At 47.0% G+C, this 18,958-nt stretch overlaps 1 protein-coding gene across 1 annotated transcript in view; it reads left to right on the top strand.

Moving 5' to 3' along the window:
• PSMD14 (proteasome 26S subunit, non-ATPase 14) overlaps positions 1-18,958 on the top strand; it is a 391,539-nt gene that overhangs the window by 342,813 nt on the left and 29,768 nt on the right. Inside the window, exon 10 of the mRNA XM_085645445.1 lies at positions 15,397-15,459. Within this exon, the coding sequence (XP_085501571.1) occupies positions 15,397-15,459 (63 nt within the window). The remainder of the gene's footprint in view (positions 1-15,396; positions 15,460-18,958) is intronic.

Genomic DNA, 18,958 nt, shown 5'->3' with positions numbered 1-18,958 from the left:
ACTGCGATGAAAAGATGAGGCAGTACACTATTCCGCCGAAGCCCACAGCCAAGGCCCAAGAGTGCGTCGAGGACCTTCAACCACCGACGACACCAGAACTAGTCGAGGAACAGGAGGAGTAAGACATGTATTACGGCGATGCCGAAGGTGAGGAAGACGAACTGACTTACCAGGGGTCGACATCCTCGGAGGCGCAAGACTTGCAGTGGCAGGATCTCGATGACAAATCCCCGGAAGAGGGAGTAGAATCCTATCCTTCGAGGCCTTCTCCGCCGGACGACATAGGAATCTACTACCAGGTCGTTAAGAGGGCTGCAGACACGTATGGAGTGCAGCTAGAGGAGAAGAAACCTCAATCTTGCTTCCTGCTGGAGACATTGTTGCCATCCCAGACAAGAAGCCAGTTCCTACCCATGCTCCCAAGTGTGCTGGATCAGGGGAAGGAGGCCTTCAAGGAACCTGCTATGTGTAAAGCAGTAACTCCAAGGACTGAGCAGAAATACGGAATAGATGAGGGAAAACAGTTGTTTTCCAGTTACTGCAGAAAAATTAATAGTCCCTTCAGTGATGTTTTATCAGTTAAAATCAGTTTTAACTGAAAACTGGAAACCCTATTCACGGCCCAGAAGGAAGGCCCCAAAAATTCCTGAAGAGGTAACAGTTAGGGAAAATCGTGATGGTTCCCACCAATGCTATCGGCTGACTGCACAACATCTGCCAATGAGTTTCAAACCCACTGCAGATGCCCGAAGGGAAACAAGATACAGATGACCCCAGTGACAAAGGAATCCTACCACCACTTCTGACACAGCTGACTACCTAGCACTGCAAAATGCCAGAGATCTGAATATGTCTCCAGACATTGACCTACCCGCAGGTTCAGCCTAGAAAGAGATGGCATCATTCCATGCTATCCTTCAAAAGGCAGCCAAGATTATTGAATTCCCCCTTCCCTCTGTGGAATTCAAGAGGAACATCCTCACTGAATAATCAGTTTCCACCACAGCAAAGCCATTGCAACCATTTAATTAAGCCCTTCCAGAACCTATAAAAGATGCCTGGGAGGAAAAGACTACAGCACTGGCAGAAAACCGAGCAGGGGCTAGGAGATACAGACCTGCCCCAGCGCATGCTGCCGCCCTTTCTGTTCACTACTTGTCTTAGAGCCTATTAGTGCAGGCCTCTATTTGCAGTAAAGTGAATTCTAGGTGTCTTCCTGGCCTACCTGACAGACGTAGAATCCAAGAAGTTGGAGGCGAAGGAAAAGATTTTTTCCGTAGGTAGCTGATTGCTGCGGTCCCTCAACTCAACCTGTCTTCTGGGACAATATACCCATGTATTGTGGGATATGATGATCATCGCCAACCTGCCAGATCACCTCAGAGACTATTTTGCAGAGGTTGTCCACGCCAGCCAGGTTGCCTCCAGACATATTACTTTGGGACTGAGCTGGCAAATTTAGTAGCCAGTGTCACAGGGTCCTTTGTAGCCCTGTACTGTCATATCAGTCTGCAATCAGTTGGGATCTCAGCGGATGTCCAGGCGACGCTAATGGGCATGCTCTTTGACAGAGAATGTCTCTTTGGAGACACAGGCCTAATGTACTTTAAGGATGGAAGGGCCACAGCCCAATCTTAATACCCTGCAAATTACTTCACACAGCTTCGGAGGTTTCAGGTCTTCTTGTGTTCCACTTTAAACCATGCCAATCCCTTCCTGTCCTTTAAGCAACAATGGCAGAGGCAGGGGCAGTGGTTGTCAGACCTTGCTACTCTCCTACTTTCCTTCCTGCACCACCTGTAAAGCTGGTATAGCTTCTCCTAAAGGAGCATGTGTGGCCTATTGCAGGAACTGGTATCCTTCTTTCTACAGGCCTCAAAGGTCATTACGTCAGCCGAGTGGGTCACCTTCCACCTTAAAAGTCTGTTCAGTCAAAGGGCCACCTGCCAATACTGCAACAGGAGGTGGCAGTCCTGCTGCATACAGAAACATTGGAGTTGGTGGGAAATTAGCCAGGGGTTTACTAGTAAGTACTTTCAAGTTACAAAGAAGGATGACAGTCTTCATCCAATCCTACACCTCAGGATCTTGAACTATTACCTCCACAAAAAAAGTTCAGGATGGCTCTTCTGGTGCTGATATTGTCCCCCTACTTGCAGGATGTGTTTCTCCAAATGCTGATCCTGCAGTCGCATAAGACTTTCCTAAAGCTAATGGTAGAGTCCAGCACGTACCAATTTGCGGTCCTCCTTTTCAGATTGACATCAGCACCTTTGGTCTTCATGAAGGTGGTGGAAGTGGTTGTGGCAAATCTCAGGAATTTGGTGATATCTTTATTCCCATACCTAGATGGCAGGCCACTCAAAGCTGGCTCCTCGCAGATGGAGTTGCACCACTGCTGTTCAACCTGGGTTTTCCATCAATGTGCCCAAGTCTCACCTAGAGCCCTCTCAGCGCCTCCTGTTCATAGGGACAGTCTGGGATACAACACTGTTTCAAGCTTTTCCTTCTCAACAAATGATCTGGAACATTGGAATGTGATTCGGATGTTTCCGAAGAGAGCTCCGTTTCCTGTTCCGGTGGTTCTCTGCCTGTTAGGTCTGCTGACTTCATGTATCCTTCTGCTCACGCATCCATGCTGGCACATGAGGGCTCTCCAGTGCTGCCTCCACAGGCAATGGGTCCAATACAAGGAAGATCTTGCACAGAGCATTGTGGTGTCCCAGAACAACTGCAGCAGACCTAGTCTGGTGGTCGACGGAAAAGAACCTAATTCGTTGCCTTCTGCCGTCGTCAAGCCATGACCATGGTCGTGACTAATGCATTCGGGTTGGGTGTTCATCTAGAGAACCTAGAAATCAGAGGTGTTTGGTCTCTAGAGAAGCAAGAACTTCACATCAACCTTCTTTAGCTGAGGGCTATTTGGCTTGTGCTCAAGATCTTCTTCCCTTAACGGCCAGTCTCTCCAGATCTTGACGGACAACATGACTACAATGTGGAATGTTAATCAGCAAGGAGGAATGGGTTCTTAAAATCTCTGTTGAGAAGCAATCTTGCTCTGGGCTTCGGCGCTTCAGCCTGGGTTTTGGCTAGTCTCCAAAAATCTGTCCAACTTTCTGAACACCAGGTCTGAAAGTCTGTGTCTGTATAATCTTGCCAATCACAAGTGGCTTCTTTACTCAGAGGTGATACAAGACAACATAGTTCTGTGGGGCACCCTTCAGGTGGACCCCTTTGCCACTGGTAGCAATACCCATTGGTTGTAGGCCTGGGACCCTCTAGTATCTGCTGCAGGGAGCTTTGGGGGATGACACCTTTGAATTGAGGTGAAACTTTCCATTTTACCATGCGTTTCCACTTACACTCTTGATTCTTCAGATTCTGAGGAAGATTTAATAGGACCAGAACCAAGTCATATTTATGGCCTGGTCAAGAAGGCTGTAGAATGTGGACCTGCTGCATCTCTCACAGTCATTTTTGTTGCCTCAGAGGCTATCAACATGATCTTAAGTCAGTCTATTACAGGAGGTGGAACAATTGTGTCACCTGGTGGGCTGTAAAGGATGTGGATCCATTAAGGGCTAACCTTTCTGAGATTCTCCAATTAGTACTCTTGCTGACCCAGGAGCGCTACGCAGTGGGCAGCATTGATGGATATATATAGCAGCCGCGTCAGCTTCCCATTGTCTCAAAGATCAGCCATCCCTCTTCATATCACCTCTAATGATGAAGTTTCTCAAGAGGTGAATAAAGATCTTTCCTCCCACGTCCTTTTTCGTGCCCTTATAAGACCTAAACTTGGTTTTGACTATCTTAATGGGCACTGCTATTGAGTCTTTTCCCATTTTTCAGTTGTGATAACTTAATCCTAAGGCTGTATTTCTTGTTCCTTTGATCTTTGCAGAACTTGTCAGTGAGTGTTGGCCGCAGTGAGCGTATGCTCACTGTCCACATGCTAGTTCCTGGACAAACTTGTCCCCAGAACTGAAACAGCCTTACTCCATAAGGTTGTAACTCCTTTCCATCTTGGACAATCTATTGCTCTTCCCATATTGTAGCCCCACTCCATCACATCAAGGAGGAAGAGCAGTTACACCAGCTGGAACCCAGGCGGGCGTCAGCTAATCACCAACGAGATTAGGTCTGATTACCAGCTCTTTATAGGACACACAGGCAGCAGCAAGGAAATAGCAGTCCAGAAGAGAACTTTCTCCCGCTGGATGATGTTATGGAGCTAAATGTGCTATGCATTTGCAAAAGAAAACTGCCAGAGGGAATCCAGGCGCTTTCCACCTAGGCAAAATGTTCCACCTCTGCATTGGCTGTGGGAATTCCTGTGGCTTAGATGTGTTGTGCCGTGACATAGGCTTCCATTCACAACTTCACCAAGCATTATTATTTGGCCATTTTCCATGCTCTGTGCACCAGGAGTTCTTCATCTGACTATCCATCAGACCTAGTGAGGGGGCTGCTTTGGAATCTGTTCAGCAGGTGAGAAGTTTGCAGGTGGGAGTATCCATCAGAGGAAAATGTAACTTCCCTTCAGTAACTATTGTTCTGGCAGATACCCTATCTGCAATTCCTTACTGATCACATCCACCTCACTGTTCTGAAAAACGGTCGTAGGCCTCAGGAATAAAGTTCCAACCTAAATTGCTGCGCTTCGCTCCCATAAGAGTTGATGTAATTTCCATATTTCTGCCTTTAAGGGCACTGAAAAAACAGATGGGTAACTGATGTAAGGGTTTTGGCGTGTGTGCAATATGGCTACAGTGATGTCACCATGACATTGTTTCTGGCATCTGCATGGAGCCAGCAGCTCCTACTGGCAGGAGAATTATTTCAAGTTTCCAGATCCAGTCTGGCTCCTGAAATATTCAGCAGGTGAGGATTCTGCAGGTTTGCAAGGGTATCACCCAGAAAGATATTTCCCGAAGGTAAGTAACCTTTTCGTTTGGTACAAACAGGAACTGTATCTTGACTCCCTGGTCTCATTATTAGCCTTTTTGATGAACAACATTTACAAAGTTATAAATAATGTTTTTTAATGTAATTGTATTTTTATACTTGCAACAGATTTTTATAGCTACTGAATATGTATGATTAGGTGATTTATCAGTCTCTTTCAATATACTCACAAGGACATGGTTTGAATTTGAATTCTTTGCACTCTCATGTAAGAAAACACAAAAGCAAGGCACTGAAGAAGAGGTGCAAATACTTTTGGAAGGTGCGACTGAACACAAAACTATTAATTTGTATCTGTATATTTTTAGTTTTACAGAATTCACATATGCGGAAGTCTCTTTGCGCTACAGAATGAAATATCAAGTATTGAAATACCTAAAACAAACACACCCCTTTAAAAGCTTCTTTATTGCAATGAGAGGATAAAAAAAGCTAATATTTGAGCGGTGTGGCTTGGCCTTGAATGAAGATGGCCGCATTTTAGCTGAGCTGTGCTCGGTTTAGGGTCTAACCCCTTAATCTGTCATTAATCCGTCCTCTTGAAATTAGCACCGTGGGTGACAAATGCAGGGACAGACGAAGGAACATACAGATGGGCGCCCGACACTGATGATCGCCCCGTAAGCAGAAGGAATTGACCCAGCCGGGCAAGCGGATCAGAGGAGTTGGGACTGGGCCGCTGCGCGAACCCTGTGCTGGATTGCGTTGTCAGGTTGGATGGCGCGGGGCTCCAAGTGCCGGACAAGCGGCCCCTGGGACACAACCAGAGCATACAAAGAAAGAGTATGCTGCTCCTCCTGGTCAGGGGTGATTCTGTGAAGTACACAATCTACCCCGGGTGGAGATAAAGTGAAAAATGATGTCAAAAAATGAAATGGGGGTGGGGGACCCACAAGGGTGGAACTAAAACCCCCACACACCCAGCAAGCTAGGTGTCATGCTTCATCATCTGGGTTTTGCTCCTTGTCGGGTCGGCGCTGCAATACCCAACGGGCACCCTGTAAGGGGCTCTTTATCGGAGATCTTTTGTTCCTTGCCGTAAGATGAGTGCAAGTAAGGGCCAGGTAGGTGTAGATGTTGGTGGGTGTATTAAAAAGGGTTGATTAGTCTGAATAACGTCATTTATTAGGTCAGTAAACCGCCCTATTTAAAAACAGTGTGAGTGGCGGTAGTCTGGACTCATTAAGTCAAGGACTAACAACGCTCAGCTCGGATGGTCAACATGTTTCTCGCCTAATGGTCAGGAGGATCCAGCGGCAATTCATCAGGACCAGTGTGGTGCAAACTATCTACAATCGTGAGGGTGTATGACAGGGTCTCACATATGTATGTACCTAGTCAAGTCTGCCCTAAGAAAGTATGAATTAATCTATCACTTTCGCAATGGAGTGGCCTAAAAGCTAAACTAGTACCGCTCCAATCGGTGCGTGGCGAGCCTTTTGGGATGGCGTGGTAGCCTCGTTTCTGATGCCCAAGGTGGTCGTAGGACCTACCCGCTCCGCCGAAACCGGGAAAAGAGGAGGAACAGCATACTCTTTCTTTGTATGTCTTTCCAGGGCATGTACGCTGGACCTCATTAAATATAGCCCACCCATTTTACTTCCTCTCTTTTGTTTAGACACAACCAGAGCAGACATTGCGACGTCAAGGGGAGCTGCTCCGAGTGGCAAGCCCAGCGGAGGTCTGGGCAGGTGACGAAGTTCAAGCTGGCGGCTCGGCGAGCGGTAGTCACTGGGACGATGACAAGTGAGGGGCACACCGTGAGTGACTGGGCCAGCAGCATTGTCTGCTAATGAGACTAAGCCCTGGAGACTTAACAGTGCGGAGACCTGAAGGGACTGGCATGACATCTTCCTAAGCAAACAGCGATACAAACGGCCAGACACAGTGGAGTCGTGGTCCTTCCTATGTGAGGCCTCAATGGGCACGGGCCGTACGAGTGAGGGCAGCGAGGAGCCACGCCTGAGAGACTGAGAAAGGAAGAACGCACTCGGTGTGTGGCTGGGGTGAGGGGGGTACCTACCATTATCTGGACTGAGATTATTGCGGGGAGGAACTGGCCCACCGAAGTAACGGGGAGAGGGCCTAACAGTGGTGATTGGCTCACCCCCTTCCTTCCCCTCCCCAGGAGACTATTTGAATAAGGGGCAGGCGGCCCACGCTGCACCAACGATAACTATCGGACCCATTAAAGGATCCGAACAGGGAGCTGGGGGCATCCCCCATGACATCAGTCAGCAAGATAGGAAAGCTTAAAGGCCTAGGAGTCCCTCAAATCAATAAAATGGACAACTACACGGTCCCAAGGGCTCCCTCCGTGTCGGAGGGAGAGGAAACAGCTGAACCCTCACTGGGAGCGATTATGGTGGCAATTCAGGATGTGAAAGGAATGCTGGAGTCCAAAATAGATGCTATGACCATCAAAGAGTACCTGATTAGGGCAGACCTCCACAAATTCTCTGAGAAAGTCACAACAGCCAAAACGCAGATAGCCCAACTCCAGTCCATGACAAAACACCTGGAATCTCAAGTCCAAACAGTAACCCAACAGGCCACAGCATTGGCAGTCAAATTAGAGAATCTGGATGGGAGGGCAAGAAGGAACAACATCAGGGTTGTGGAGGCCCCCAGCGTAGACTTCTTTTTTGAATACTTATACTAAATACACTGCAGCACAAGAGACCGTCCACATTTTTCTCGAATTTAAATGGCAAATCGCGCAAAAGTACCTCCGCTAAGATCCGGACGCCCCACCCCTCCCTCCTACGGACAATCATTGTGAAGGTCTTTAACTATCGGGACCGCAATGCTCTATTTCAAGCTGCCAGGCTAAGGGGGACCTACATTTTGGAAATGCCTAGATTAGTTTTCTCCATGATTTTACGCTACAAGTGCGGCACCAAAGGAGGTGCTTTGAGGTGAAGAGGTAACTCAGGGAACGTGATCTCAAATACATGATTCTATTCCCGGCGAAGTTGCTGGTAATAGTGGAGCAAAAGACACACAATTGATGGACGGAATGCAGAACAAATCAAAACAGTCACCCCGCAGTAATAGTGGAGGGCAAGATGTGGCACTTTGCATCGCCTGAGGAGGCGTCAGAGTGCTGGAGGGCTGGGAAGCAAACTGAGACAGAGGCAAGGGCCTGGGGCGTAGCGATGGGCATCCAGGCCGCGATAAGCATGTGGGCCAGCCGGCGCAAAGGGTGGTGGAGAAGGCCCCAGACTGAGCACAGAGCATGTGAGAATGGTGCGCACTAAAAAGAACCGTGCCACCTGAAAGGTAAAAGAAAGTGGGGCTGGGACTGTAATGGAGCCACAGCGGGGGCACAGGAGTAAGGGACCAACTCTGAAAAGATGTTGAACTATAATAGAGATTGTGAACACAAGATTATGGTCCAACCTAGCCGATTCAAAGAGGGGACAATTTTAACTATTCTAATAGGGGTTTGATTCCATTGCTTTCTTTTTTTTCCCCTTCTTTTCTTTTATATCTACATTGAGGCGGCCGTGACACCCCCTCTTATAGTTCTATGCAGGATTTGGGGCGACGGGCACTCTGCAGGTCGAGAAGTTGCGGTTGGCTCTACCTTATTAGCAGTGTAGAGGAGGGGGGGGGAGTAGTTGGGGAAAGTTGTGTGTACATGATGTCATCCTGTATGCAGAATTACGTACTGAGGCAGGGGGACAGGGAAGCACCCTGCAGTCAGTGCACTGAGAGAGGAACTTAGGTGTGCGGGAGCATAGGAACCCGGCCATATGGTTAGCTTGGGGTCCTTTCTACCTGTGGTCGGACACAAGACGATGATGACTCCATTGAGGGTATGGTACTGGAATGTAAACTGACTTAATGGTGAACCTAAGTGATCAGTGGTCCTGCAGTTCATTAAGAGACATGCTCTGTAGATCATTTTCCAACAGGGAACACATTTACAAGGTAACCGTTGTAAAGCACTAGACAGATTCGGTTACACACTGATAGCACACACAGGGTACACAACCAGTTGTAGAGGGGAAGGAGTGCTCTGAAGACAGCCCCTCTCCTTCATGCGAGGGAACTCGTGGCCCGATCCACCTGAAAGGTTTGTGGCCCTAAGTGGCAAATGGGAGAGAAGGACTCTAAACGTCTGTTCAGTATATGCCCCATCGGGTTGCAGACCTCCACATTGGAGACACTGAGTCCATTGCTCTTTGAACTTACAGAAGGTCATCTGATACTGGGGGGGTGACATAAAGTACGTCCTCTCTGTAGAGATGGATGTGGCAGGAGGGGTAGCATCAGGGAGAAGAGTGGGACCGCTGGGGGGCTTCCTTGGGGCTGTGGGTCTAGGTGACATATAAAGACACCAACACCCCACAACTAAGTAATAGACCCACATTACGGTGGCATGCGGGTGACTCTACAGATTGGATTATCTTGTTACACAGCACCCGGTTTGGGGGAATTCACAGGTGCAACACTAATGGTTCAATCACTTCCGCGGTGGAGACTAGGCTCGAGGGCCCCAAGAGGGACTATGCCCTACCCCCCAGGATAGACCCATGGCACTTTATTGACAGTGACTTTAAGGACGACATGAGGAAGGGAGCAGAACTATTTTTCATTGACTGTGGGATCTGTGGCCTCCTAATTGACTCTTTTGGAGGCGTTTAAAACCGTGATCAGAGGGCGAGCCCAAGCACGGGTGGGCACCACGAGGAAGGAGACACAGCTTCATTGCCACGCCCTGGAGAAAGATATTTTGGTTCTGGAATCTCAGGTGGCAGAGGGAGTCACCAGACAAGAGGATGTGAGGCACCGCCTGAGGCTGCGCCAGAAAGAATTGCGTAAGTTGCTGCAGGACAGGGCCTGGGCACAGGCCTTGGCTACTCAGCACAGACTATATGATGCTGGGGAAAAAGACAAATAAATTGCTCGCCTGGCTGGGTAAGAGAAGGGTGAGTGACAGATGGGTCCCTGGGTTAGTGGATGAGGTTGGGTGTAAATGCAACACTGGGAAGGCGGCAGCGCAGGCGTTTGCCGCTTACCACGAGCCACTGTACACTTCTTCCTCCATGAAAACCAATGCAGGATTGCAGTGAATTCCTGCACGACATTACTTTACCGCAATTGTCAGTGAAGGATAGAGAGATGTTAATGCGTCCTGCTACCTGCAGTCACGTAAAGCAGTGGGACACAATGGACTGCCTGCAGAGATGTATAAATGTATGTTCCCCCCCCCCCCCCCTCCCATCAGAATGTGGGTCGTATAGGCCAGTTGCCCTTCTCAATTATGAAGTCAAGGTCCTAGCAGAAATCTTGTTGACGCGCTTGGGCGGGGTGATAACCTCCCTCATACACCCGGACCAGTCTGGGTTCTTGCCACATAGGGGAACTAGATTGAACTGTGCAGACTATCTGGTGTCCTCCAACTCACAGAATCGGGCCTCACCGACCAGGCAGCCCGCTTTTCTTTAGGTGCCAGGATGGCCTTTGATAGCGTTGCAAGACTGACCCTGTTTCGGTTTCGGGCCCAAGTTCATTGGGTGGGTGAAACTCTTTTACTGACAACCACTAGCTAGAGTGATAGTCAATGCCACAGTGTCCCGGGTATTCCCTCTCCAGAAGGGAACATTGGAGGGATGTCCACTTTCCCCAATCTTGTTAGCTCCGGCCCTGGAGCCCTTGGCAGCGTACGGCAAGCCCCCTTGATTTGGGGAATCCCGCTTGGGGAGGAAGGGGAGGAACTCCTCTCCTTATATGCGTATGATGCCCTGCTGTATGTCAGAAGACCGAGACAATCAATTGACAGGATACTACAGATTTTCAGCATTTATGGAGAAGATTTAAAATACTGCATTAACTGGAGTCAATCCCTTCTCTTCCCCTTGGTGGGAGGGATCCCCGACCTGATCTCCAGGTGTAAGATGCGGATTTTAAGGGCTTTAAGTACTTAGGAATCTACACAATGAGAGATACCCGGGAGTTCTACCGGCCTAATTTGGGTTACCAACTGGACAGACTCACGATGGACGCCAAACACTGGAGACCATGTAGCTTACCCTCATGCGACAGGCGGCAATATTTAAAATGATGGCCCTCCCGCGTCTACTCTACGCCTTGCAAAACACGCCATTTGAGATTCCCCCACGTTCTTTTCAGGAAGTGGATGGTGCGCTACGATCCCTAATATGAAGCAATGGTGCGCCACGTATAGCTATGATGGGGGACCGGCATTGCCCGACAATCCGATCTACTGCTGGGTTTCCCAGCAGGTCAGGGTAAATGGATGGGTATTTGGAGAACAAGCAGAGCTAGCATACAGGGTGTATAGATTCGCCATGGGTGCAAGGGGATTCTGTCCCCTATTGTATACCATGAGGGTGGTGGGGGGTATGCGCCGCATACCCGGACTGTGGCACTGGCGGGGCGAACAGCAACAAAGTACCTGGGCTGGGAGGGGAAGCTCACAGGGATGACCCCCCCCCCCCTTTTCTGGCATAGCGGTTCGCTGAAAAAGGTAGGAGAGCTGTGTGATTTTAATAAGTTGGAGCTTTTGGGCCGAGAGATCCTGGGAGACTTATGGAGAGGGCAAGCATACATCACTTTCACGACTTTGCAGGTTGAATTTGAGATGAAGAAGGGGGAATGGCTAAGATACCTACAATTGGGTCTTGAACTTCGATAATATATCTGAGGGAGTGGCTCTGGAGCAGGCCACACCTTTAGAGGACAGACTGTTGATAGACCCATTGTACGAGAAGACCATCTCACTATTATATAAGAAATTAATAAATAGCGCACCAGATGTACTTGGCTCATTGATGGCATCATGGGAGAGAGACCTGGGCGGAGGCGATGCAGAGCCCATTGCAAGTGGTGATACGCTCTGCGTTCTGATTAATCCAGTTAAAGATTCCGAATCGGGTGTATTATCCCAGATCGGTTCTACATCGGCTAGGGCGTATTGTTGATGCACTCTGCCAAAGAGGGTGCGGGCTGGAGGTTACCTTCTACCATCTGCTCTGGGAGTGCCCAGTGTTACATTCATATTGGCAGAGAGTTAGGGAGTCGATGACCACAGTTGTGGGGGTAGAGGTGCTGGTAGAGGCCAAATGGCTCCTTTTAATGATCCCTTGAAAGGAGGATTGACGGAGGCACGTGAGACAGTGGTTGGTGCTGGCAGCAGTGGTTGCAAAGTGAAATATAGCAAAAAGATGGGTAGTGACCGTCCCGCCGACAATAGAGAAGTGGAAAGTCGATTTGGACTGGTGCTGGCAGGCAGAACGCACCATATACAAGAGTAGAGGGTGCCACAGAAAATGGTAGAAGATATGGGGTGTTTGACGGGCACATCAGGATATGTAGCATGAGTAAATGCAGACCTAGTTATGGAATTGCACTGTGGAGTTGATTTCACTCATGATTATTCTCCATTTGATTACACATGGATGATATGGAAAGGTAATCCGATGTAGGAGCTCCTTTGTTGTGTTGTCCGCTGACCATGTATTAATAAAAAGAATTACAAAAAATATATATATTCTTTGAATCCCACAATGCTATTGTTTTAAAATTAGAGAGGTGTTGAACAAAGAGAAAGGGCAGTCTGAGGAAACTAATAGAAAATGGATTCCGGAAATAAATATGGAGATTTCTCATTAATTATTTTAAGCCCTTAAAAGTATGTTGTGCCATAAAGAGACTACCTACCTTTATATTTTTGGGTGAAACTTACTTCATATATATATCAAACATTTAAATTAAGTCAATTTGCTGTAGCTTGCTCCATTGGAAATGCTCTAAATTCAACCGATGTGTTTGAGCAGCATGGCATTCAGATATTCAGTTTTATTAGAGTATAGAAGACCAGCGATCTAGATATTTATTAGACCTCCGAGGTGAAATGACAGTAGGACAATGGAAATCAACTTAGAGACTGCTGCTGCTGTTGGAAGAAAGTGTATGTTTCACAAGAGCATGCTGCACGTTTTACCCAAATGGATGTAGAAGATAATTGTGAATTTGTAGAAGACCATGTTTGGGCTGTCTAGACCATCAACCAGTTGTGGCCTGATAAATAATGAGAGTTTACTTTTTTCTCTGAAAGATGGTTCATTAGAGCCCAGCAGATCAGCATTTTTCACTTTGCTAAGTCACAATAAACGTTGCAGCACTTATTGGAATGAATGTGACATCACTGACACATTTCTTAAATTGTGACTAAAATCGGTTTACTTGTTAAATACTCCTTTTCTTTATCCTCAGAAAAAGGACTTTCATTTCGATTCATTTGAATGTAAAAAAAGATGGAAGTTTATCACCACCGAAGTGCAACAGCTTTTTTTTTAACCGAATTTTATTAGTTTTGATAATAAAAGAAAAACAGAGCTCTACAGTGCAAGAGTTCAGCTTCACACATATTATTCCAACGATTATGAAGTTAAGGTAGTTACAGACATGGATTCACTACACCTGTCAGGTGTCAAAGCTATAAAGCAAAACGTACAATAGTTAGTGCAATGTGTGGAATAAACCTAGTCAACGAGCAAAGCTTTCAAGAAGGAGTACAGTAATTTCACGCTTGGTCGCCATAAACATAGCAAGGCTAGCATCTATCAGTACACTTACCCCTCTGCTTCAGATTTATCATCCCTGCCCGAGTCTCCATCATCAATTGGGCCCAGATCAAGACCTCCTCTGCGGTCCACTTGTCAGTGCATGACATTCTCAAATGGTGTTCCTCTGCCACCCCCATTCCATTGGTTCACCAACGGAACTCTAGTGCCCAGCCACCCGATGGCCACACAGCGCTTTGCCAGAAGGAGGGCCAGCTAAGCAAGTTTATAGGGGATTTTCCATCCCCAAGGTCTATCCATCACACCCACAAAGAAAGCAAGTGGTGTTAAAAGGATTATCATTCCAGTGGCTTCCTTAATGCTTGGTAACACTTGCCCCCAGTAGGTCTGGACCCCGGTACATTCCCAAGCCAGATGTAAAAAGGTGGTGCCCTCCCCCCCACAGCACACATATTTAGCACCTCTAGTGGGATCCATTTTGTTCAGTTTTGTAAGGTGTCACATAGGTACGGTGTAGAAAGTGAAAATGAAGCAGTTTGAATCTGTTGTTGCAACACGCTGCACGCACCAGGGCAGATGAGCGATCCCAGTCAGAATCTGAGGTGGGCTGTCCCAGTTCTCTCTCCCACACCCTTCGCTCTGTGAATGGCTGTTTATTGATGTCTCTCCTGAGGGCCTTGTAAAAGAGTGTGAATAGATGTTGCCCCTACCCGATTAGGCCTTCAAGTACCTCCAAGGGCCATGGCGCCAAAGGGAAAAATTCACTTCACACCTCCTTCGTGATGCCCTCTAGCTTCCTTAGTGTAGAAAGCGGGCTGGTCTGACCCCAAAGGAGTCCTGAGCTTCTTAAAAGGTGATAAAGGTTTCACCGGGATAGATAATCCCACCACCTGACACCCTCATGCTCGCCTTTGAAAGTTCAATGGCTTAACTTCCTGAAATCTCCATTAGTATAGTACTGTGGAAACTACACCATATAACAAATACATTTATAAATTCTACCCCAAATGTAAAATGTCTGATTTAAAATACCAATACTTCCTTGGAAAGGACGCTCCAGGTAGTTATCGACTGGAAATGAAATATTGCTAAGAAAAATATCTACTGGAACTAGTACATCCGGTAGGTTATTAGTTATTGAGTGGGTTCTCTCCTAAATAAAACATTTAAAGCAGCCAAATCCGTTGTTGCCGCATGTTTTGCAGTTTGTTCATTGTTGCTCAATCAGGGGGCTTGACTTCTCATTGAACAGTTCGTTGTCGAAAAATATCAGGGTATGATAAAGCAATGTAATCTTTAGGATTGCCATTTATTTAAAGATGCGAACTTCATTGAGACTGATCTATACATGCGACCCAAATCTGCAGGCTTAAAATATGTTTAAATATTAAAAGGCCAAACATTCTCCTTTTGCACAAATGTAGACTCTGTCTCAGTGTGTGAGGGCTGCAACAATGAAGTCTAGACTTCAAATGGATCATCTGTAAATAAATCCATATAATGTACGTGTAAAATGTCCTCTGTTTTATAATACTGGGTCATAAGACAATCTCCCTGACGCTCTGAAAAGTCTCTCTGGATCTGTTTGTGCCATGCTTGGCTTTTCAGTCAGAAAGCATTGAGTATTGTATCGCTTTCGTTTTTGATTGCATATGTATTTGACTTTGGATTTTCCACTTGCTTTTTTTTTATTTCTTCTTTTACTTTCCCTCCCCTACCTTCTTTGCCTTTTAAGTACTTGAGTTATGCTAACAGGATCCAGGTCAAGATTTCCATCAGCATAAATAGAATATTTTGTAATGCTCTGCAGTGATAATTCTTCGAAAAGGGGAAAAAAACAATTTCTGCACTTTTTTTTTGTAATTAACAGGCAGTGGAAGAAGAAGATAAAATGACACCGGAACAACTGGCAATTAAGAATGTTGGAAAGCAGGTGAGCGGCAGTGTATTTTGTTAGGTTGAATAATCTGTATAATAGAACATTCAATTGTATCGTATAGTATATTGTGTTGTATTCCGGCACTTATATGGTTGCCAGCATGCTTTGGGTCGACAGGTCTTAGTTTTCATGCCTGCGCTTTCTTTTGACAACCAACCTGATGTGATTCTGCAAGTTGTACCAAGGGTTTGGAGTAGAAAAGCCCAAGACTGGAAAAAATGTATTTGACAAAATGGCAAGAGGCAATCTTGCTTGTCACGGAAAAGATGTTGTGTTTGGATTTGTAGTGCCCCTCTACTCTTATTCTAACAAGATACTAATTTAGAATGTGCATAGTTTGTTTAGAACGAAAGAGTGTATTTTTAGGGAGAATGTTTACTCAATTATTTTCTCTTGTGCTCTAATATAAGTGTTCAGAATTCATGGCCGGAGGCCCCCCTCACTTCCCGGAATTTATTTTTATTGAATAATATTTTTGAATAATTAGTATATTTTATTATGGTTTTTTATGTGCAACTTTTAAGAACAGACTCTTGCCCGTAGCAAAACGTTCTGTTTTATCTTTACATTTATTCTAAATTGTCTGCATTTGACCACCTAACTTGCAGCTGGTTAGTAAGATCTTTAAAGGCCTTTCTTACTGTGATGCAAATGACCCTTCCTTAAGAAACATAGATACAGCACACTAAAATGCAAGGTAATTGCAATTCAAGTTTTGGATCTGTGTGATAGTGATCCAAATTGATTGTCATGTTTGGTTACTACATCTGAACATTCTGAAATATATTTGAACGTTTCAAAGTCACTCAGAAATCTTCATCACTTTTTCACTTGGCTGCTGTATTCTACTTTCCATCTGGAAAAGGCATTAGCCATGAATTAAGGGCTTTGTGGCCATTGTCTCGTCATGTGTGCAGTTTTGCATACACATTTGCTTCACCAATGAATAATTGGTCTGAGGAAAAGATTCAATTAGTATTGACCCGAGGGCCATACCGGTATCCCAAACTAGAACACCTGTATCAATTACAAAGACACAATGGTTCCTCAGTATTGCTTTAGGACACAAACATAAGTGATGATGGTGATAAAATAATCATATAGATCTGCCAACGGGTCAAAAATTATTATATTTAATTATTCATGTGTGGCATTTTATTTTTACATTCCTTAAAAATGGGTGAGAATGCTATGATGTGTAAATATCCTATGGAAATGCTACTGTGCTCCATGAACAAGGTGCAATGCAGGTGCAAACGTTTACAAAAAAAGTGTACTTAGAATTATAAATCAAAAATGAGAAATGCCTCAGTAGTTGACAGTTTTGCTCATCCCTATAAATCTGATAAAGACATCTAGTCGCAGATTCCTTATCTTTGAATTCCCCCGGCGCTAGACTCGATCCGGAAGATTTGTCTTCGAGCATTACCCTTGCGTATCCATCAGTGGTGTCGGTCGGCTCCGCGTGACGCCGCTGGTGTTGTCTCCACCGTTGAGACGTCCACGTCACCTATTTAGACCGAGGTGCTGACATCAGTTCTTTTCTTGCTGTGCCAGTTAGCGCAGATCCGTGAAGAGAGCTACCCTCTGTCAGTGTTCAACAGGCTTTTTGGTCGACCTTTTTTGGTGTGTAGGATATCCCAAAAGACTTTTGGATCCAAGCAATGCAATGCTGTCACCACGCCATGTTGGTAACGGATACACAGCTGGTTTGTCTTTGGAGCCTAGCGCGCGACCATGAAATGAAGTTGTGCTCGGACTGCCGGGCCATGGCTCCGAAAGCTTTGAGGGAGTGACACCTAAATTTACTTGCGCCCCGGCGCTCGGCACTGCGTCGTTCCTCCCGGAAGTCACGTTCTCAGTCCCTGTTTACAGGAGGTCTGGGCACTGATCCTGGAGCCCTAAATTTTCGTCCTCGCCCTTGAAGTCTTCGAGTCATTCAGGTAAGAAGCATAAAAACACAAGAAGTCGAAGCATGCTTTGATTTCCCCTGTAGGTTGGCTGACGCAACGGAGGAGCCTCGGCATTCTAATCTTTGTTTGGCTGAACCTGTGCCTGTGTTGACTCTGCGCTTTCCTTGCTTTCCTGGGAGCCAAAGCAAGTCCCCACCCCATCCCCCCAACCATCCCCCCGCCCAGCTCAAACAATTTTATGACTCCATGCACCTCATATTTGGGTAGGCTGATCCTCTCGGCGCACCTTTGGGCCCTGGAGGCTCAGAGGGGGCTCCATCAGGTTCCGCGCCTGTGGCTCTGACATGGATTTGACCCCCTCCATGGATTCAGTAATGGTTCTGGACCAATGGCATTCGTGCCACTGCGGCCCTCAATGGCTCCGGGCCCAACACCGAGACACCTGCCAGCCCAATTCTCATCCCCAACGTCCCAGAGCCGGATCGGCGTCTCCCGACGCCACTTCCTGTACCGACAGAACCCTTTGGTCCTAGGTCGGTTACTCAGCCTATTCTGAAGGACTAGGAATGGAGTAAGATTGGGGGGTTCGCAGAACCCTTTACAAGACCAGCCTGAGCACAAAATAGACTGGTACAAAGAATTGGGTGATGCCAGTGGTCTGGACAACGCCATATTCTGGTCTGCTTCCTCCCCCTCTCGTGGCTCCGGTGGAGGGAGCTTTATACACCATGGTGTTGCGAAGGGTAGCTGAAGTCTTGGACTGTCAGTCCCTTTTGTGGCAGTCAAGATGAACATCTTGACGAAGGTCCTGCAGCCGGGTGTCTGCTTCTTGGAACCCCTCCGGCCTTTTAGTCAAGCCTTGACTGATCTCCTACTAAGAACCTGGTCTAAGCCCAGGACAGGGGCTCCTGTGAATAGGACAATTGTCCGCCGCCATCGCCCTGCACCGAGCAACTCAAATTTTCTCACCAGCAACCCTATCCCTGAGAGCTTGGTGGTACAAGCCGATACATCTCAGGGTGTATTCGGTTCTGCCCCCCGGATCGGTACTTGGATAGTTGGGCCTTGCATTGCTGTTGGTGAACACTGCATGGCTATTGGGCAGTTACTCCCACTTCTTGTGGGAAACGGTTGCCTAAGTGCTGCCACAGGTCCCGGAGGAGGCCTTTGCAATCCTCTCTCAAGCAGTGTTAGACGGGAGAGATGCGGCATAGTTCGCCGTTTGTTGTGGGCTTGACACGACCCACTCACTGAGCAAAGTGATGTCATCAACGGTGTCTGTTTGACGCCATCCCTGGTAGAGAACTTCTAGCTTTCTGGGGATGCCCAGGCTTCCCTTATGAACATGCCCTTTGATGGCACCTGTCTCTTCAGAGGCAAAGCAGACAAGGCCCTAGAGTGCTTTAAGGACTCATGGGCTCTGGCCAAGTCCTTGGGCCTCTGAGAGGAAGGGAACGGAAGGGCCTTTCAGCTGTGCCAGCCATACCCCAGCCACTTAACCTCACAAGTTCATCAACCTCCGCGCAGGCATGAGCTCGACTCATTCCGACCTCGTGTGTCAGGCGGACAGAGGTCGGGTC

The sequence above is a fragment of the Triturus cristatus genome, chromosome 3_1 (genome assembly GCF_964204655.1).
Source record: "Triturus cristatus chromosome 3_1, aTriCri1.1, whole genome shotgun sequence".
NCBI classification, from domain to species: Eukaryota; Metazoa; Chordata; class Amphibia; order Caudata; family Salamandridae; genus Triturus; species Triturus cristatus.
Note: the sequence above shows the minus strand (reverse complement) of the source record. Positions and strands in the feature narration are given on the sequence as shown.